At 43.7% G+C, this 22,012-nt stretch overlaps 1 protein-coding gene across 1 annotated transcript; it reads right to left on the reverse strand.

The window, feature by feature from the left end:
- Nucleotides 1–2,191: 2,191 nt before the first annotated feature.
- On the reverse strand, nucleotides 2,192–17,789 carry LOC121543980 (solute carrier organic anion transporter family member 1C1-like). The gene is made up of 16 exons (XM_041854105.1): nucleotides 17,658–17,789; nucleotides 17,235–17,560; nucleotides 16,666–16,900; nucleotides 15,140–15,281; nucleotides 14,570–14,702; nucleotides 14,193–14,317; nucleotides 13,566–13,712; nucleotides 12,960–13,058; nucleotides 9,998–10,285; nucleotides 9,206–9,370; nucleotides 8,477–8,669; nucleotides 6,340–6,505; nucleotides 5,814–6,010; nucleotides 2,827–2,891; nucleotides 2,566–2,683; nucleotides 2,192–2,485 (listed from the first exon to the last, which is right to left on the reverse strand). The coding sequence occupies exons 1-16, from the start codon at nucleotides 17,787–17,789 to the stop codon at nucleotides 2,260–2,262; spliced, it is 2,757 nt and encodes a 918-aa protein (XP_041710039.1). The 3' UTR covers nucleotides 2,192–2,259.
- Nucleotides 17,790–22,012: the final 4,223 nt, after the last annotated feature.

A 22,012-nucleotide genomic window follows, 5' to 3' on the forward strand; every position in this document is an offset into this window, starting at 1 on the left:
GTTGCCAGTCCGGTCCGGCCTGTTCCTGATCCCCACGTAGGGCCAGTGGTGTGTGTTCCCAGTACGGTCCGGCCTGTTCCTGCCACTCGCACCAAGTCTACGGTGCGCATCGCCAGCCCGGTCCGGCCCGCTCCTACTCCCCGCACCAAGTCAGTGGTGCGCGTCGTCAGCCCTGTCCGGCCCGTTCCTGCTCTCCGCACCAAGTCTGTGGTGCGCATCGTCAGCCCAGTCCGGCCCATTCCTGCTTCCCGCACCAAGTCTGTGGTGCGCTTCGTCAGCCCGGCTCGGCCCATTCCTGCTCCCCGCACCAAGTCTGTGGTGCGTTTCGTCAGCCCTGTCCGGCCCGTTCCTGCTCTCCGCACCAAGTCTGTGGTGCGCGTCGCCAGCCCAGTCCGGCCCATTCCTGCTCCCCGCACCAAGTCTGTGGTGCGTTTCGTCAGCCCTGTCCGGCCCGCTCCTGCTCCCCACACCAAGCCAGTGGTGTGCGTCGTCAGTCCAGCACGGCCCGTGCCTGTTCCCCACACCAAGCCAGTGGTGTGCGTCGTCGGTCCGGCACGGCCCGTGCCTGTTCCACTGGTGCCTGGTCCGGCACCGGTCAGATGCGTTACGCGGAGCTAGAGCAATCCGCTCCATCAGTGTGCAGTCCAGCTCCGGCCAGCGGGGCCAGACCGGACCAGGGGTACTTTGGGGGGTTGGAGAGGGAGTGGGGATCAGGCCCGAGCCGGATCCGCCGCCAAGGCGGAGTGCCCACCCGGTCCCTCCCCTGTGGTATTTGAGTTGGCGCGGTCAGAGTCCGCGCCTTTAGGGGGGGGTACTGTCACGCCCTGGCTCTGGGGACACTGTTATGTTGAGCCAGGGTGTGTATTCTATGTTTGTATTTCTATGTTGGCCTGAGTGACTCCCAATCAGAGGCAACGAGTGTCAGCTGGTTGTCTCTGATTGGGAGCCATATTTAACTGTCTGTCTTTCACTTTGTGTTTGTGGTTTCTTGTTCGTGTTGGTTTGTGTTTAAACCATAGACGTCACGTTTTTCGTTTGTTGTTTTGATCGTGTGATCATTAAATAAATATAAATATGTTCACCTGCAACGCTGCGCCTTGGTCTCTCCCTGACGATCGTGACACATATTTGTATTATTTTCACTCATTATTGTGGAGTCACTACAATGTTGTTCATCCATCCTCAGTTTTCTCCCATCACAGCCATTGAACTCTGTGGCTGTTTTAAAATCACCAATGGCCTCATGGTAACATCCCTGAGCAGTTTAATTCCTGTCCAGCAGCTCAGTTCAGAAGGACGACTGTATTTTTGATGTGTCTGGGTGGTTTACATAATCCACAGCATAACTATTAACTTGACCATGTTTAAAGAGATATTCCATTTCTGATTTGGTATTGTTACCCATCTACCAATCACTGCCTGTCTTTATGAGGCTTTTGAAAAGCTCCCTGGTCTTTGTAGTTGAATCTGTGCTCAAAATGCAATACTTGACTGAGGGACATTACAGATGTTGTATGTATAGGGGACAGAGGAAGGGTTGATAATCAAAAAATCATGTCAACCCTTATTATTTCACACAGACTGAGGCCATGTAATTTATTATGTGAGTTATTAAGCCACATTCTACTCCTGAACTAATTTAGGCTTGCCTAAACAAAGGGGTTGAATACTTATGCAACGACTCTATTTAGTTATGATTTTCTTTATTTATATATATTTTTTTAAATAAACATCTTTCACTTTGACATTACAGAGTATTATGTGTTGATTGTTGACAAAAAATTACAAATACATCAATTTTAATAGAGAGCAATCGAAATAGGACAGAAGTCGAGTTTCGAAAGCAGTTGTAAGAGGTTTTTGGTTCATAGTATGTACAAGGGACCTTCTGATAGGAAAGGGAGAGATAGAGACACGTAATAGGTGCGGTCTGTGGTTGGCAAACTACTTTTAATGAACTCATATGGAGGAATACTTCATTGGGATCATATTTTTTGAATACTGCATTAATAACATTAAGAGGATGGTAAATCTATCAGGGCTTTGGTCGAAGAGGTCTAGCAGCAAAATTTTCCCAAATAGCGACCAATTCCTACCAATGTACTTGTTCTTGTCTTAAGACTATACCGAGTTATGGCAAAAATTTGACTTGTTCATTTGACAAGTGGGTCACCAAATACCCCAAAACACTTCAGGTGGATCATGGGCATGGCACAATACAGGATCAGAAACCATTGGTTTGGAAAGCTCTTCGGTATCTCAGATAGTGCTCTCACTGTCCCTGTCCAGATCATCTTTGTTCTTAAAGATGCTGACCATGGCATGTCCATTGGGATTGTTGTTCCCGTTGGCCTCCAGGGCTGTAGCCTTGGCCTGGCTTCGCAGTACCAACTTCTTCTGCCGCTTGGACAGCTGCCAGTACAGCACCCCCCACAGCAGGTAGGCCAGGCTGTATAGACCATAGATCAGACCCAGGAACGTTATTCTACAGGGGAGAGAAGGGACATAGGTTATAATAAAGTCCATCCATCCATCCATTTATCAGTTGAGTTCAGTTGACTGTACCTGAATGCATGTGAGTCGTAGAGTCTGCATGCTCCTTGACCCCCACATCGCTTTAAACCCCACTTCAGAGACGTCCTGTCAATCAAAGCTCCAAAGTATATAGGAGGAAGGATTCCACCTGCAAACACACACACAAGTTACTGAAGTGTTTTACTTTCTCAAGTTCCTTAACCATAGAAATTGAAGGAAAATATAACATTTCGAGAATGTTCCACAAGGTTCTAAGAGTGTTCATACCCTCCACAAACTCATCTTACTTACCCAGAGTTCTGACTATCAATGTCTGCATGCCAAGAGCCAGTGATTTTAAATCGGGGTGTATAGATCTGAAACAAAACAAAAGCAACACATTGAGGGTAAACAAAGCTTGCAAACAAAATCAATACAAAAGTGATTGCAATCACAGGTGGGCAGTTCCAGTGGTGTAAAGTACTTAAGTAAAAATACTTGAAAGTACTACTTAAGTAATTTTTTTGGGTATCTGTACTTCACTATATATATTTTTGACAAGTTTTACTTCACTACATTCCTAAAGAAAATCATTTACTTTTTACTCCATACATTTTCCCTGACACCCAAAAGTACTCATTACATTTTGAATGCTTAGCAAGACTGGAAAATGGTCCAATCGCACACTTATCAAGAGAACATCCCTGGTCATCCCTACTGCCTTTGATCTGGCAGAGTCATTAAACCAGTGGTGGAAAAAGTACCCAATTGTCATACTTGAGTAAAAGTAAAGATACCTTAATAGAAATGACTCAAGTAAATGTGAATCACCCAGTAAAATACTACTTGAGTAAAAGTCTAAAAGTATTTGGTTTGAAATATACTTAAGTATCAAAAGTAAATGTAATTGCGAAAATATACTTACAGTGGGGGAAAAAAGTATTTAGTCAGCCACCAATTGTGCAAGTTCTCCCACTTAAAAAGATGAGAGAGGCCTGTAATTTTCATCATAGGTACACGTCAACTATGACAGACAAATTGAGGGGAAAAAATCCAGAAAATCACATTGTAGGATTTTTTATGAATTTATTTGCAAATTATGGTGGAAAATAAGTATTTGGTCACCTACAAACAAGCAAGATTTCTGGCTCTCACAGACCTGTAACTTCTTCTTTAAGAGGCTCCTCTGTCCTCCACTCGTTACCTGTATTAATGGCACCTGTTTGAACTTGTTATCAGTACAAAAGACACCTGTCCACAACCTCAAACAGTCACACTCCAAACTCCACTATGGCCAAGACCAAAGAGCTGTCAAAGGACACCAGAAACAAAATTGTAGACCTGCACCAGGCTGGGAAGACTGAATCTGCAATAGGTAAGCAGCTTGGTTTGAAGAAATCAACTGTGGGAGCAATTATTAGGAAATGGAAGACATACAAGACCACTGATAATCTGCCTCGATCTGGGGCTCCACGCAAGATCTCACCCCGTGGGGTCAAAATGATTACAAGAACGGTGAGCAAAAATCCCAGAACCACACGGGGGGACCTAGTGAATGACCTGCAGAGAGCTGGGACCAAAGTAACAAAGCCTACCATCAGTAACACACTACGCCGCCAGGGACTCAAATCCTGCAGTGCCAGACGTGTCCCCCTGCTTAAGCCAGTACATGTCCAGGCCCGTCTGAAGTTTGCTAGAGTGCATTTGGATGATCCAGAAGAGGATTGGGAGAATGTCATATGGTCAGATGAAACCAAAATAGAACTTTTTGGTAAAAACTCAACTCGTCGTGTTTGGAGGACAAAGAATGCTGAGTTGCATCCAAAGAACACCATACCTACTGTGAAGCATGGGGGTGGAAACATCATGCTTTGGGGCTGTTTTTCTGCAAAGGGACCAGGACGACTGATCCGTGTAAAGGAAAGAATGAATGGGGCCATGTATCATGAGATTTTGAGTGAAAACCTCCTTCCATCAGCAAGGGCATTGAAGATGAAATGTGGCTGGGTCTTTCAGCATGACAATGATCCCAAACACACCGCCCGGGCAACGAAGGAGTGGCTTCGTAAGAAGCATTTCTAGGTCCTGGAGTGGCCTAGCCAATCTCCAGATCTCAACCCCCATAGAAAATCTTTGGAGGGGAGTTGAAAGTCCGTGTTGCCCAGCGACAGCCCCAAAACATCACTGCTCTAGAGGAGATCTGCATGGAGGAATGGGCCAAAATACCAGCAACAGTGTGTGAAAACCTTGTGAAGACTTACAGAAAATGTTTGACCTGTGTCATTGCCAACAAAGGCTATATAACAAAGTATTGAGAAACTTTTGTTATTGACCAAATACTTATTTTCCACCATAATTTGCAAATAAATTCATAAAAAATCCTACAATGTGATTTTCTGGAATTTTTTTTCTCATTTTGTCTGTCATAGTTGACGTGTACCTATGATGAAAATTACAGGCCTCTCTCATCTTTTTAAGTGGGAGAACTTGCACAATTGGTGGCTGACTAAATACTTTTTTTCCCCACTGTAAGTATTAAAAGTAAAAGTATAAATAATTTCAAATTCCTTATCTTAAGCAAACCAGAAGGCACCATTTTCTTTTTTTTATTATTATTTACGGATCGCCAGGGGCACACTCCAACACTAAGACATAATTTACAAATGAAACATTTGTGTTTAGTGAGTCTGCCAGATCAGATGCACTAGGGATGACCAGGGATGTTCTCTTGATAAGTGTAAATTGGACCATTTTCCTGTTCTGCTAACTAGTACTTTTGGGTGTCAGGGGAAATGTATGGAGTAAAAAGTACATTATTTTCATTAGGAATGTAGTGAAGTAAAAATAAAAGTTGTCAAATATAAACAGTAAATAAAGTACAGATACCACAAAAACGACTTAAGTAGTACTTTAAAGTATTTTTACTTTAGTACTTTACACCACTGCACTAAACACAAACGCTTCATTTGTAAATTATGTCTGAGTGTTGTGTGCCCCTGGCTATCTGTAAATAAATAAATAAAATATATATTTTGCCATCTGATTTGCTTAATTTGAAATTATTTATACTTTTACTTTTGATATTTAAGTATATTTTACCAATTACATTTACTTTTGATTCTTAAGTATATTTCAAAACAAATATTTTTAGACTTTTACTCAAGTAATAGTTTACTGGGTGACTTTCACTTTTACTTGAGTAATTTTCTATTAAGGTATCTTTACTTTTACTCAAGTATGACAATTGGGTACTGTTTCTACAACTGGGCAGTTCCATCCATCCTATTGTCTTGTTTTACCTGAGCAGGACGATATATCCAGATGTGCCCCCACAGTCAGAGACGAAGGCCCCCAGGACAGAGACAGCCATGTAGAACTTAAACATCCTGTCACAGTCACTCTTCCTGGGGCACTGGCCCAAGATCACTGACATGTTGGTTGGTAGAGCCAACATTTTCCCCTTCAGCTCCCCCATACATGTGCAGTAATGGAACTCCTGTGGAGGAGAGGGAGAAGATAGAAAAACAGAAGGAGAAACAGTGACTTTAAATTCATCAAAGTTGGTTATGGGTTCGACCCACAGGGTGTGCAGGTTTTTGCTCCAGCCCGGTACTAACACACCTGATTGTGTGGTATAGTATATAACATTCAGAAGTGTTCACTGGAGTTCTACACTCATATGTTATCCTTATGGACACACATAGTGTTCCTAAAGAGAGTATTGTGTTTTAAAAGTGAGATCTACTGTATGTGTAAATAAACAAGGTAGGAGGAGTTGAGAGTAACTAAGAACACATTTAGACATTTAGTCATGAGATGTCTCACCATCTCCTTGCCTACGCCAATGGAGGTCTGGCAGCCAGCAAGACAGGGGGAGGCGTAGGTCATGCCATTGCTGGCACACACAGGGTCCCAGTGTTTCAGGGAACAGGAGCAGCCCATATTACACTGAGACAGCAAGCTCTCCTGCTGGTAAGACACCTCTGGAGCCCTGGGAGACAAAGGTAACAATGTAGCTATGAGTCAAAAGCATGACAATGTTTTGTGTTAACTGTTTTATATGGCAGTGCATAGATAATGAAGACAAAGATCAAAGTTTGTATTTTGTTATCTTATATTATCTAATTTAGTAGCAATAGCAATAGCAATAGTCAAGCGAAATCAGATTTTGTAGCAATCAAAATATAATATTTGATGAAGCACACTCACACTGTGCTTTAGGCCTTCTCTTAGAATCAGTGTATAAACAGTAAGTCTCTAGCTATTACAACATTTCTACTAAATAATTTACTCTATTAACGTAATATGAACTAGAGTACATGTATTTACCCTTGGTAGGACAACACTGTAGGAAGTATTGGATGAGCAGGAGGCAGAAGGAGAGGAACTAACCTTAACCCAACATTACTTTATTTACAGTGCTTTCAGAAAGTATTCATACCCCTTGACTTATTCCACATGTTGTTGTGTTACAGCCTGAATTCAAAATGGATTAAATACATTTGTTCTACACACAATACTCCATAATGACAAAGTGAAAACATGTTTTTAGACATTTTTGCAAATGTATTGAAAATTAAATATCTAATTTACATAAGTATTCCCACCCCTGAGTCAATACTTTGTAGATGCCTCTTTGGCAGCAATTACAGCTGTGAGTCTTGCTGGGTAAGTCTCTAAGAGTTTTCCACACCTGGATTGTGCAACATTTGCCCATTATTATTTTCACGCTCTTTCAAATTGGTTGTTGATCATTGCTAGACAACCATTTCCGGGTCTTGCCACTCAGGAACATTCCCTGTCTTCTTGGTAAGCAACAAGATTTGGCCTTATGTTTTAGGTTATTGTCCTGCTGAAGGGTGAATTCATCTCTCAGTGTCTGGTGGAAAGCAGACTGAACCAGGTTTTCCTCTAAGATTTTGCCTGTGCTTAGCGCCATTCCGTTTCTTTTTTATCCTGAAAAACTCCCCAGTTCTTAACGAGTTCAAGCATAACCATAACATGATGCAGCTACCACTATGCTTGAAAATGTGAAGAGTGGTACTCAGTTTATTGGATTTGCCCCAAACATAACACTTCGTATTTAGGACAAAAGGTGAATTACTTTGCCAATTTATTTACAGTATTACTTTAGTGCCTTGTTGCAAACAAGATGCATTTTTTTGAATAGTTGTAATTCTCTACAGGCTTCCTTCTTTTCACTCTGTCAATTAGGTTAGTATTATGGAGGTGCTACAATGTTGTTGATCCATCCTCAGTTTTCTCCTATCACAGCCATTCAATTCTGTAACTGTTTTAAAGTCACAATTGGCTCATGGTGAAATCCCTCAGTGGTTTCCTTCCTCTCCGGCAACTGAGTTAGGAAGAACACCTGGGTCTTTGTAGTGACTGGGTGTATTGATACAGCATCCAAAGTGTAATTAATAACTTTACCATGCTCAAAGGGATATTCAATGTCTGCTTTTTTTACTTTTACCCATCTACCAATAGGCGCCCTGCTTTGCGAGGCATTGGAAAAACCTCCCTGGTCTTTGTGGTTGAATCTGTGTTTGAAATTCACTGCTGGACTGAGGGATCTTACAGATAATTGTATGTGTGGGGTACACAGATGAGGTAGTCATTCATAAATCATCTTAAACACTATTATTGCACACAGAGTGAGTCCATGCAACTTATTATGTTGACTTGTTAAGCAAATTTGTGCTACTGAACAAATTTAGGCTTGACATAAAAAAGGGGTTGAATACTTATTGACTCAAGATATTTCTGCTTTTCGTTTTTTGTAAACATTTTCTAAAACATAATTCCACTTTGACAATATAGGGTATTGTGTGTAGGACAGAAAAAAAATCTGAATTTGATCCATTTTAAATTCAGGCTGTAACACAACAAAATGTGGAAAAAGTCAAGGGGTATGAATACTTTCTGATAGCACTAGCATATTATGAACTACAGTGCTTACCCTTTATAGGTCATGGTGAGGCCAGCCACCTCTGAGTTTTCACACTGTAGGAAGTACTGGATGAGCAGGAGGCAGAAGGAGAGGAAGGAGGAGATGGAGAGTCGGGCTGCTCCCAGAATACTCAGCTTGAACCGCTTCATCACATAGCCTCCCACGATGACCCCAATTCCCACCGCAGGCAGGTTCATTGAACCTGGACAGAGACAGACAAGTCAAGTTTGTAGTACATTTGCCATGCATCACATTTTACAACCACATACATTACAAACAAACACAAAAGGCTAAATAGAAAGATTTGTAATGACTGTCAGGAATGTAGTAGAATATATTCAGTTTGGAAGCATAGATGGATAAATGTGTTTCAGTATGATTTATAATGTCTAGCATGTGTAAAACTAATGCATAGCAGAGTATTGTAAACACACTAATGTTACTGCTGAGAGTATAAGTTGTGTGGGAAAGGTGTTGCATGACAGTCATGTACAGTATGAGCTAGATACTCGTGGTGGTGAGTAATCAGGTTAGCTACTGTACTATCTAATAACAGTTCAGAGTGCTCTTTCAGTTTAAAGTTGCCGCCCGCACATGTACACACAAACTTGTAGTCATGTTAATCTCAGTCACATGTTCTTTCAATGACAACATTGCTTCGGCTTTCTTCTGAGTGAAGGAGAGTAAAGGAGAGATAAAGTGTCTGTGTGTGTGTGTGCCTCCTGTACTGTAGCCTACCTATCAAGAAGATTGCCTTGGAGGGAGACTGCCCGTAGACCTGCTCCATGAACTTGGGTTTGAAGGTGATCATCCCTATGAAGCCATTGAATGCCACCACGGACGTCAGGATGATCAGCAGGTAAACTTTGTTCAGCAACAGTCTTTTCAGGGACGGCCCAAATTCTGGAAATAACAATAAATAATACAATTCAGAAAGCATTGAGAAAGGCATATTGTAATATTCAGTAGCATCAAAATAGTTGGAGGCAGGAAAATCAAATGTTTTTAGGGTGTATCATGCTTCAACAATACATTGATCACTCTAGTATAATTTCATAGATAAGGTATCCACCATATAAATTAAATGTGGTCAATGGAATGTTGTATTTGTAATCATTTGGCTGCAGTCAGAGTCTGTACTGTCGCAAGTAGTGGCCAAAGCATAAGTGACCAGCACTAAGGTGTCTGTGTTATAGCTCGCATAAATTAGTGATTAAATGGGGTCAGGTGTGGGGGTCTGTTAAGGGTCAGTGGTCAGACTCTGGGTCAGGTTTGTCTAGGCTGTAATGTCCATCAATGATTGAGGACACTGCAAGAATTCTACTGCCCCAGTTCCATTAGTCACTAACCTCTTTCCCCAGCACCTAACAACTGTGATCACAGATTTGAAAGTATTGGACAGATGAAGGTTAGTTAGCAGAAACTCAACTTTGGGCAAGGTGGAGTCATTACTACTTCCAGCACCTATCCCACCTTCTCTGAAGCTAGGTGAAGGGGCTAGGAATCTAAATGGAACCAATCCCACAATACCTTTAGCCATGGCAGCCATGGTGACAGGCTTTGGTGCATCCTCCTCAGTATTGTCCTCTGGTAGGAAACTGCCCTGCTCCTGCTCCTCCTCTTGGGTGTCAGAGGAGTTCTTGGCCTGTGTGTCCTCCTTCTGTTTCTTTTTGCTGGGGCTCTTGCCCTGCTTAGGCAGAGTATTGGGGAGGAACCAAAATGGAATCCCAGCCAGGAGCATCAGGAAGCCAGATACCAGGAAGCCTAACCACCAGGCTCCCACCCAGCGAGAGTCCTTGTGGTTGATGGAGATGCTCTCTGTGGGTAGGACAGAGATAAAGATGTGGGTGAATATGATGGTGAACATGGTCAATTGATCAGACATTCCCTTAAAATAACTAACTGGACAGCTGAATTTATAATCTGAAATAATATCAATAATATCAATGTTATCAAATAATGCTCAAAATATGGAGAATCAGTTATATGGCTCAATTAGCTCTACAGAAATCCCTGGTAGTCTTAGCTCTCTAAGGAGCATCATTACTAATGTTTGTACAAAACAAATTCTCCAGTTGAATAAACGCTGAGAGTGTTACATTTAACACTGTTCCAGTGTCTATACGGGTCCACCCTTTTCAGTGTTAAATTAACACTTTGCTTAGTGTAAAGCCTTATTTGCATATTTCCCAGTGTGCCTTGCCTTGTGTAAAATGTAGAGTTACCACCAATGACTGTATTTGTTAGTGACAGAGACATGGTTGTTGCATTCATTCATTTTCAATCCTGTGGCCTTCACCAGGTGAGATCCTAAGCAAATATTTTTTCATTAAAATGCAATTCGATAAGACAATACACACACTGAGTGTACAAAACATTAAGAACATCTTCCTAATATTGAGTTGCCCATTCACCCTCTGAATGGCACACAATCCATGTCTCAATTGTCTCAAGGCTTAAAAATCATTCTTTAGCCTGTCTCTTCCACTTCATCTACACTGATTGAAGAGGATTTAACAAGTGACATCAATGTGGGATCATAGCGTTCATGTCACGGATTCAGCAGAGGCTGCTCCTCCTCCTTGCTCGGGCAGGCTTCGGCGTTCGTCGTCCCCAGAGTTCTAGCTACTACCGATCGATGTTTCGGTGTTTGTCTTGTTTGGTCTTTATTGTTTACACCTGTTTCCCATTATGTTACATTGAATTCCCTTTAAGTATCCCTGTCTCTCATTGTTTGTTGTGTGTGATTGTTTTCCGTGAGGTCGGCAGTTGCTGTTTGTATGCGCATATTGTTCCTCCCTGTTAAGAGGTTTTGTTTTGTATGTTCCTTTACTGTGCTAGTAAAGTACGTCTGCCAGTAGCTCGGTGTCCTGCGCTTGACTTCGTTCACCGCATACACGTCACCTTGGCAGTAGAATGGCCTTACTGAAGAGCCCAGTGACTTTCAACGTGGCACCGTCATAGGATGTCACCTTTCCAACAAGTCAGTTCGCCCTGCTAGAGCTGCCCCGGTCAACTGTAAGTGCTGTTATTATGATGTGGAAACGTCAATGAGCAAAAATGTCTCAGCTGCGAAGTGGTAGGCCACACAAGCTCACAGAACGCTGACATTGGACTCTGGAGCAGTGGAAATGCGTTCTCTGGAGTGATGAATCACGCTTCACCATCTGGCAGTCCGACGGACGAATCTGGGTTTGGCGGATGCCAGGAGAAAGTTACCTGCCCGAATGCATAGTGCCAACTGTAAAGTTTGATGGAGAATAAATAATGGTCTGGAGCTGTTTTTCATGGTTCGGTTTAGGCCCCTTAGTTCCAGTGAAGGTAAATCTTAACGCTACAACATACAATGACATTCTAGACTATTCTGTTTTTCCAACTTTGTGGCAACTGTTTGGGGAAGGCCCTTTCCTGTTTCAACATGACAATGCCCCCATGCACAAAGCAAGGCCCATACAGAAATGGTTTGTTGAGCTCGGTGTGGAAGAACTTGACTGGCCTGCACAGAGTCCTGACCTCAACCCAGTTGAACACCTTTGGGATGAATTGGAATACAGACTGCGAGCCAGGCCTAATCGCCCAACATCAGTGCCCGACCTCACTAATGCTCTTGTGAATGGAAGCAAGTCCCCGCAGCAATGTCCCAACATCTAGTGGAAAGCCTTTCCAGAAGAGTGGAGGCTGTTATAGCAGCAAAGGGGGGACCAACTCCATATTAATGCCCACGATCTTGGAATGAAATGTTCGACGAGCAGGTGTCCACATACTTTTGGTCATGTAGTGTAGATAGGCTAATTCCTATCTTAATGAAAACAGATTTAAATGTCTCTCGGTTTAGAAATGACCTTCAGCACCCAACAGGTCCCAACCAATAAACCGAGATGACCCATCAGCAAACAGACCATACACAAACAACTATCCTCTCCCATGATTTAGCAACATCACAGAAGTTAAACGCAACATGTAAAGTGTTGGTCCAACGTCTCATGATCTGATAGAAAGAAAAAAAATCGCAGAAATGTTCCATACGCACAAAAAGCTTTTTTCTCTAAAATGTTGTGCACAAATTTGTTTAAATCCCTGTTAGTGAGCATTTCTCCTTTTCCAAGATAATCCATCCACCTGATAGGTGTGGCATATCAAGAAGCTGATTAAACAGCATGATCATTACACAGGTGCACCTTGTGCTGTGGACAGTAAAATGCCACTTTAAAATGGGCAGTTTTGTCACACAACACAATGCCACATATGTCTCATGTTTTGAGGGAGCATGCAATTGGCATGCTGACTGCAAGAATGTCCACCAGAGCTGTTGCCAGAGAATTTAATGTTAATTCCTCTACCATAAGCCGAGGCGGCAATGTCGTTTTAGAGAATTTGGCAGTACGTCCAACCGTCCTCACAACCGCAGACCACGTGATCTTCTTCTTGATTTGCACAAGACAGCTTATATAAAATAGACAATGTATGATTTGTTAATTCAAGGGTTGGTTACCTAAATTCACAGAGCCAATATCCACATATATCTTGGCACAGAAGGCGCCAAACGTGAAGCCAAATACAGGCCCCAGGATGCCAACAGTCTGTAAACACGCTGAGGAAGAGGAGACAGAGAGAGTTGGTCAGATACAGTTCAAGCAAAAGAGAAGACAATAGATTTAACTGAAGTCCGATCAGTAGTTTGGCCATATTCGTTTGTCATATGGTTTGCCATAGCTGATACATCTAAATCAGCTACTGATATTTGTAGGATAGAAGATTTTGATATGGAATGCCTGAAAAGGTTGTTTCTAACCAAGGTTAACATGATTTGCCAGACTAAAATACAGTTTGATACAAATCAAGTTACACCAGCTCACATTTTGATGTGTTAAGTGTTGGGTAAAGTTGCCCCAAGTTGCTGATCTTGGGTCAGTTTTGCATTTCCCCCACTAATGGTTAAGTTTAGGATTGAGGAGGGGAATCCTAGACCTACGCTTAGGGGAAACTTCAACCGGGAGCGATGTGGTATGGAAGAGGTTGAATAGATACAGTATAGTGTAAAAATATGTTTACTATCCAATGTTGATATGGTACACCTGACAGTTTTTTTTTTACTAACCAAGGTAGATGGCATTGTTCTCCTTTCGGGCGTAGTCGTCCAGATAGGACACTCCTAAAAGCATGACAGGCGTCTCTCCAATCCCACGCAGCATGTTAACCAGGAATACATAGATCCACATGGACGAGCCTGCCTCCTTCTCACACGTTGTGGGAACACAATTTCTGCTTAGAACACTGTTTCTTAATCCCGGGGACCCAAAGGGGTGCACATTTTTGTTTTTGCCCTATTAATAAGACACTTGATTCAACTGATCCACTCAACAATCCTTTCATTTAAATCAGGTGTGTTAGGGCTAGGACAAAAACAAAAAAGTACACCATTTTGGGTTCCTAGGACCAGGATTTGGGAAAAAAATGCTTATATAACTAGGATAGGGTAGCATCAACTTTTCTGGAATGGAATTAATGGAACGGAGTCAAACGTACTTTCCATAGGTTCGATACCGTTCCATTAATTCCATTCCATATATTCCATTGAGCCCGTCCTCCTATAGCTCCTCCCACTAGCCTCATCTGGTTTGCCTGTAATACTTTATCTACACTTAAATTCATAAGAATCATTTACCTAACAAGGTTCCCAGACACAGCCAGACTGATGCTGTAGTGATGGTGATTGACTCGTTACCTGCTTTACTCGCAGCTGTAGCCTGATCATTTATGACAAGATGACTCGTGTTGGCCAGACAAGGCAGAATACTCTCTGTAGTGTTTTCCTCAGGTGTATGTGACAGGGTTGTTTCATATACATACCTGCATGGGAAAGAAATGAAATGTATCTTTCCTCTATAAAGTGGTACAGTAGTTTTGAGAAGTTTTGTGAAGCCACATATCCCTTCTTTATATCCAAGCATTTCTTTGTTGCTTTTTGTACCACTTCTTCAGAAGTGTTAAGATTTTCTTTAAATTCTTCATTGTCACGCCTTATGTTTACTTACATGGTTATACTATGCACAAATATACAGTCTATAGATAGTCAATAAACCAAATAAGAGGTAGACTTACTTTCCCTGGAAGAAGTGTGGCAGAGCGGTGAGGAAGGCCCCAGCAGCCATGATGAGACAGCCAATCCCTATCAGTCTGGGCCTGTGGAGCTTCGCCCCAAAGTAACTCACAAATGCTATCACCAGCAGGTTACCTGGTAGGAGAGAGAAGAAACAACCATGGTATAATCAATGAGTAATGTTTATGGAGCTAAAGTTAAAAGGCAAAACCTCACAGGGCACAGGCTTTTATTGTTCAGAATCAAATAAACCCCTATATTTCTTGGATTATATATCTGAAAGGATTGTGAGAAAATTCAACCTAGCCCATCACAGTGCTTTAACTTTCAACCTTATTTGTCCCAGAGGAATTTTGGTTGTGCAGCAAGACCACACATAAAAACACCCAAAATAGGTGGAGCCCTATAACTGTACTGCTTACACACTTTCAGATGTTCAGGACAAGTATCTCGGGCTAAGGGCGAGGGGTTGATGTCCTCTTGAAGAACAATAAACATCATCTATTGATTTCGGGGACTGGGTAAATACGGCTTTAGGACTAGGTACTTAGGAAATTAGGATTTAGGTCTACCCATCTCAAAGCTGCCATCGATGAATCCTATGAGTGAGCTTGGGATGTCGAAGCGTCTCTCTATCTGGGTGATAGAACTCTTCATGTAGCTTCCCCCGAAGGCTTTGGCGAAGTACACAAAGGACAGGGAAACCAGGAACAGCTTTGAAAATAAACACAAAGCAGAGTTAGATGAAGCCAATGTCCCTAGAGTCTAGATGTTGATCTGAGGCCAGATGTGTGTTTCCCAGATTATGGTTAATATTGGGGTTTGGGAAGGATAAACTGATGTCCTAAAACTACCCAGAGCACACAAAACAACATTGAGGGGTCAGGAAAACATGAGTTTGGTTTGTTTGACACCACTTCCACTGTCCTACATTCAGTTGACTGTTAATCAGACAGAACATCTACTGTAGTTCAAGACAATCCTAAATCAACGAGTAATACCTAGACACAGAAAACAAGACTCTGACCCATTTGGAATAGGTGTTTTCATCCAACCATGTGCTCATGTCGCCTGAGTTATTGAGTCATAACAGACAAAGTAGCAGGTTATCCACCAGATCTAGGGAATAACTTGTGTATGCATCTATTAGTGAATGTATGTGTGTATACAGTGTGTATGGCTGAATAAATACAAACCAAATGTTTAGGTTGAAAAACTACTGGATGACACAGCAAAACATGTAACTCTTGTATCTGCCCCCTCCTCTCCACCCCTCCTACTTTTTCACCTATTTCCCTATTTAGCATCCCTCTCCATCAGTCCCTTCAGTTCAGATATACACTACCGGTCAAAAGTTTAAGAACACCTACTCATTCAAGGGTTTTTCTTCATTTTTACTATTTTCTACATTGTAGAATAATAGTGAAGACATCAAAACTATGAAATAACACATATGGAATCATGTAGTAACCAACAAAGTATTGAATGATGAGGTGACTTATTCCTTATTGCTCCTAATGAATTTAAGCCCAGTGTTGGCAACATTAGTTCTGGTCCAACAGGTGGAGGGGAAATCCCTCCCTATATGAGTTTACTTATTCCTTTGAGCTCCTAAATAAGGTTAGAGTTAAGGTAAGGGGTTTGTGGTTAAGGCTAGGTTTTGAATAGGATTGTGTTTTAGGCCTGTGTGCACTGGAAAGCAAACTAGCTGACCTATCTCCTATTCATCCCCCTCCCTTATTTCTGATCCAGCAGGTGGCAATGAAAGCCCTCCCTATATGACTTGACTGACCAGTTAGTTGACTGACTCCTTATAGCTCCTAATGATTTTAAGCAGTGTTGGTAACATTACTTCTGGTCCAACAGGTGGAGGGGAAATCCCTCCCTATATGAGTTTACTTATTCCTTTGAGCTCCTAAATAGGGTTAGAGTTAAGGTAAGGGGTTTGTGGTTAAGGCTAGGTTTTGAATAGCATTGTGTTTTAGGCCTGTGCACTGGAAAGCAAACTAGCTGACCTATCTCCTATTCATCCCCCTCCCTGTAATAACACATCTGTTATTTTGTATGTAATACTACTCCAATGTTATTGGTCACATACAATGTCCTCAGAGCCTGAGGAGGAGTCAGAGGGAGGAGAATCCTGGTGTTCAGGGGCCTCAGGAGGGTCACAGCCGGTGGCGGACGAGGCACCTGACCGGGCTGCCACAGAGGTGGAGGACGAGGCGACTGGCCTCCTGAAATCACTCGTCCTCCAAGGGTCCCTCGGTGGTCTGGGCGTACAGGTACTCAACACCAATGAGTTCCCCTGCGATGTAGTGGGAGAGCACACAAAGCTTAATGACATAAAAACGCATCACACGTTTACACAAACCTATGACATGATCAACGTACCTGTGTACACACCAGGCTTGGTGAAGTCCTCAACCTGACCTGAGCCATGCACCCTTTGACTGAGCTGGGTGAGGGAGTGCTGCAGGTGGCCACTGTAGCAGAGCAAAGGCTGCTTCTGTCGTTGTGTGAAGAGTCATCTCCCTCCTCCCCAAGTGGCTGTAGACCTCTGTGTCAATAAGGCCAACCATTCGCAGCTTCCCCAGCTCGGACCACTTGGCCTCCAGCAGTTGACGGACATCTCCTGCATCCCATTCAAAAATGCAGGACGACAGCTACCGCATGAAGGCCCTATACAGCTGGTGGCTTTCGGTGGTGACACCTGCTACGAACCGCCGCAGCAGATGCCAGATGTCAAAACGAACCACGAGCTGGTCCCATTCAGGAAACATGGAAGCTGTCTTCGATCCGCCAAAGCTGGAGCAACAGTCCCGGTCCACGTACATGAGCTGGGGGGGTGGTACCCCAGCGAGTTGGTACCGCTTCATAAGGCCCTCGCCCTCACCAGCAGTGAGGACATGGTTGAGGACATGCCCGTGTTCATTCCCCACGTTTGTGGCCCAGGCAGCCGTGTCCGAAGCATAACCGGCGAGCTTCTTGGTCACCTGAAAAGAGAAAGAGAGGGGGAGAGAGTGAGCATCAGTGGGATGCGGAGGAATGAAATGATGGAATACTTTCAATATGGTGTGACAAAAGTGTTACCTTCTTCGTGGAGTCCATCTTTAAGATGGACCTGAAGACAGAGGTAACCCTGGCCTTCACCTCGGCAAGCCGCGACAGCACATCCATGCTGTACACTGTCAGCAGCCAGACGGGTGAGGGCACCACCAGCATTTCTGGTAGTGGTGGGAACTGTGGCCGGATGGTGCCCGAGGCCAGGAAGTGCTCGAACTCGCCGAGGTACTGTATGGACCATCACATCCAGGCTTCGCTGTGGCCCTCACACAGCTTGTTGTATAGCTGAGTTGCACTGTTCCCCAAATCACGCTCCCTCAGCATTCCCACAACTGCCAGGTCACAGGAACGCCTGGAGAGAGGGGCAGTGAGAAAAGGGTGAGGGACATTTAGTGTACTCAACTGTCTTACAGCAGTAAAAATAAAATTATGCATTTTAACACTTACCTGTAGGTCAGAATCGCTGGAAACTGGCAGCGATGCGCAGGGTCCAGCTGACCCAGGACGTCCTGCGACCAGCCCGCCACCTTCTTCTTACACCGTGGGCACTCCAGGTACTCAGTGGCCATGAGATACCAACCCTTGATGTCCAAGACCCTCCGGATAGTCTTGTAAAGCCCAGCGTTGGTGAGGGTGGTGTTACACACAGGCTGGGTGCATGTCAGCTTGAATGCCCACATACGAACGGGCATCCAGAGGAACAGCGGACATGCAAAGAAGGGGTCGGGGAGGGTACCACCACGGACGCAAGTCTGTGATGAATAAGGACCTCCCTGAGCTGCTCCTGGTAAACAGTGTCCAGCCAATCCACCGCTGCTGCTCCTTGTTGAGAGTTTCCCGCTAGCTCTCTGGAAGCTGCAGCTGCATTAAGAGAGAGGAGTTAAAGAGAGTTCAAAGTACAATAAATGGAAGATTCATTTTCCAGGGTGACACAATAAAAATATCCAATTACCTTTTGTAAGATTTGCGATGTTACTTTATTCACCTCAGCACTTTCTTGGGCAGGCCTTGGAGGCAGGAAGGACAGCCGGGGCACATCCCCCTCTTCTTCTCTTCACCCCACCAGGGTATGGACAGAAGCCTGGGATAGATTCAGGGGGTCCCGGTCCAGGGAGGCACGGGATGGGTCATCAGCTGGACGGGAGGCAGGAGGCAGTGGTGCAGGGACCTGTACGTTCAAGGCTTCATACCTAATACATAAATCAGCAAAAAGTGATGATTATGCTCCCCAAGAATGTGATCAGGACAACAGAATCAGTTAAAGCAATATATTGATTTAGGGTTAGGGAATTGAAACAAGTTAAGCTCAGGTTGATGTCAGAAAAGCAGGAAAACACTGGAAAAGAGCATTGGAGTGGAAACAATGTCACAATGTGTTCGGAATCTAATCTATGTTATAGATTTTTTTTAAATAACATGGCAAATTTTTTCACAATGTGAGAGTAACATCATGAAAATACTAAGTAACAACTACAAATAATATTAGTATAAAAGTTGGAAAAGAATGGAGAGTGATACCAAGTGCCAACTACAAATAATATGAGTATCAAAGTTGGAAAATAATGGAGGGGGATACCAGCACCATGACAGGAAATGCTTTGATATGGAGTTTCTCACTCAAACCTACCTTACCCAAGGTACCTTCCTTAGTCTGATGAATATTACAGCGACAAAACAAAATAGGTTACATTACATAAAAAGGTTATTTCCGTCAGTCAGAATCCAAAACTTGATTTAAAAATATCATTATTGCAGTAATTAACTTACACTTTTCAACTTCTATGGCCACAACGACCAGCTCTGCATCTGAGGTCTCTGCGGGTTGCAGAGCTGGTCGCAGATCTGTTCGGGAAGCAGACAGCCCTTTACGACAAAAAGAACAGAGTATGAGATAAATGGTTGTCAAAAAAAGATTGAGATCTCATTACAATGCTCCAGTGTGTAGACACTTACTTGGAACTGCAGTCTTCGGGGCCAAGATCTTCTTCACCGTCGACTGCAGTTTGCCTGGGGGCACCGAACGCTGCCCCAAAAACACTGCGATCGCTGGACCAAGTGGTCTTTAATAACAAACAAAACAGAGACAACAAGCACCGTTATTCTCTATAAAAATCAAATAACTGGTTGTTTTTATCATTACTGATACCACATCTAACTCTGGCCATCATCTCTGCTTTCTCCTCATCTGTTACTGCCATATCCTCCCCACTCGTCAACACTGGATAATCCCACTCCCTTCTGATCCCACTCATCCTCTTAATCATCCCCCACAGGTGTCGCCCTTCCAATGGTGTCACAGAACCGATGCCAACATGACCTCCTTGCCTGACGGATAGTTCTCCTCACCATGGCCTGGTCCTGCTTATACTGAATCAGATGTTGGAAGTTATGCGTCCTTTTCAGTACTCTAAATGCCCTGTTCCTAATCCTCACCATTGCCCCACATTCCTCCGTACACCATGGGACTGCTTTCCTCCTCCTCCTCCTCCCTGAACTCTTAGGTATAGCCTCAGTAGCTGCCCCCGCTAACGCTGTTCTCACCCAGTTATTCATACTATCTACATCCCCTCTCATAGCCATCACCTGCTCACGCAGCTCCTGAAACTGATCCCACTTTGCCCTTCCAAACACCCACCTGCCTACTCCATCCACTAATACCTCCTCCTCCCTCCGGCCTACTGTGCATACAATGGGGTAATGATCACTCCCTACTGTCGACTCCTCCCATACCTCCCACTCACATATTCCTGCCATCGCACTAGATACCAGAGTGAGGTCTAAGGCAGACTCTTTCCCTGTGGCTACATCAATCCTGGTCCCTCTGCCATCATTCAGGCACACATTTTCCATCACTTGGCCATTTCCATCCATCCGCCCCCCAAAGCGTGTTGTGGGCATTAAATCCCCACACCACATTACCTTACTTCTTTCCTGGCCCTCCACCCTCTCCAGCACTTCCATGTCCAATATCTGACACGGATTATAATAATTCACTACCACCCCTCCTCTCATCCACACCTCCACCACCACATACTCCTGTTCAATACCTTTGCCTATCATTTTGTAGGGAATTCCTTGCTTTATGAAGGTGGCACACCCACCCTCCCCCTATATCTCGGTCCCTACGAACCACTACATATCCCTGTATGATAAACCACATTCGGTTTGAGCCATGTTTCCTGCACACAAATCACATCAGGCTTAGCTATCGTATCAACAATGAACTGCTTGAATTCCTGCCCATTAGCCAACAGGCGTCGAGCATTCCATTGTAGTACTACCACCATAACTAAGATCCAGTAATACATAACTCCACCATCGGCTGATTGAGGTCATCTCGAACCTCTTCCCATGTCAACCCTGTCACTCAAATGTCTCCCAGCAGCTTTCACTATTAGTTTAATCCTCTCCGTTTTAGACTCTCCTTTATCAGTGCTATTGATAGCTCCTGCTATAAACATCACCAGCTTTCTCTTTTCTATGTATACCATATCGCTGCCCACCTGCTCCGTAATCCCCTGCCTCAGCATATGACACCCTTCTCTCCGCTCTCACTTGTTGCGCCTCCACTGCCTTCTTCATAGCCTCACACCCACTATATGCCACACTATGAGCACCCCCACAGTTGCAGCACTTTGGTTGTACACCATCTCCACACTTCCCATACTCATGCTCTCCTCCACACCTGGCACACCTCTTTTTGTCTTTACAGACAATTGCCACATAGCCAAACCTCTGGCATTTATAACATATTGAAGGCTTCGGTACATAAGCCCTCACATAATAACTCATATATGCTATTGTTACCTTATTTGGCAGTGCCCGGTCCTTAAAATTTAACAGAATAGACGTGCTATCTCCACCCCTTGTTGCTTGCAATCTGTGTACATTCACTAGAACGCCTCCTCTCAAATGTTCCCTTACCCTTCCTGAACCCACTCTGATGTGGCATTACTAGCCCTCTGCTCTCCAGGAAGTAAGTTAGACTCTCCGTAATCATACGTTCCATAATCTTACATACATGTGATATTAAAGCTATTGGCCGATAGCTTGTTGGCTTCGTTGGATCCTTCCCGGGCTTCCAGATTGGTACCACTACTGCCTCCTTCCAACTGCCTGGTAGTTTCCCCTCCTCCCACACTCTGTTGTACAACACCAATACCTTATCTAGTGCCTCATCACTAAGATGGACCAACATAACATAGCACACCTCATCTTTCCCAGGTGAAGTTAACCCACCCTTACCTATTGCTCTTTTCACCTCTGCCCTGGTAAATGGTGGCCTGGTCCTTTCCAGCACTCCAGAATGCTCCTCTCTTGTGTTCTCTCTCCCTCTCTGCCCCTCCCCTGACAGATTTGCGGAGCTATGCACTTAGACAACG

The sequence above is a fragment of the Coregonus clupeaformis genome, chromosome 28, assembly GCF_020615455.1.
Source record: "Coregonus clupeaformis isolate EN_2021a chromosome 28, ASM2061545v1, whole genome shotgun sequence".
NCBI lineage: Eukaryota > Metazoa > Chordata > Actinopteri > Salmoniformes > Salmonidae > Coregonus > Coregonus clupeaformis.

Bases quoted from the DNA above. Each gene is read 5' to 3' on its own strand.
- LOC121543980 (XM_041854105.1), bottom strand. From the start codon at position 17,789: ATGCTGGTGGTGCCCTCACCCGTCTGGCTGCTGACAGTGTACAGCATG. The intron at 10,286-12,959 runs GTAACCAACCCT...TCCTACCCACAG, and splicing joins TATTGGCTCTGTGAATTTAG to AGAGCATCTCCATCAACCAC. The intron at 9,371-9,997 runs GTATTGTGGGAT...TGTTATTTCCAG, and splicing joins CATGGCTGCCATGGCTAAAG to AATTTGGGCCGTCCCTGAAA.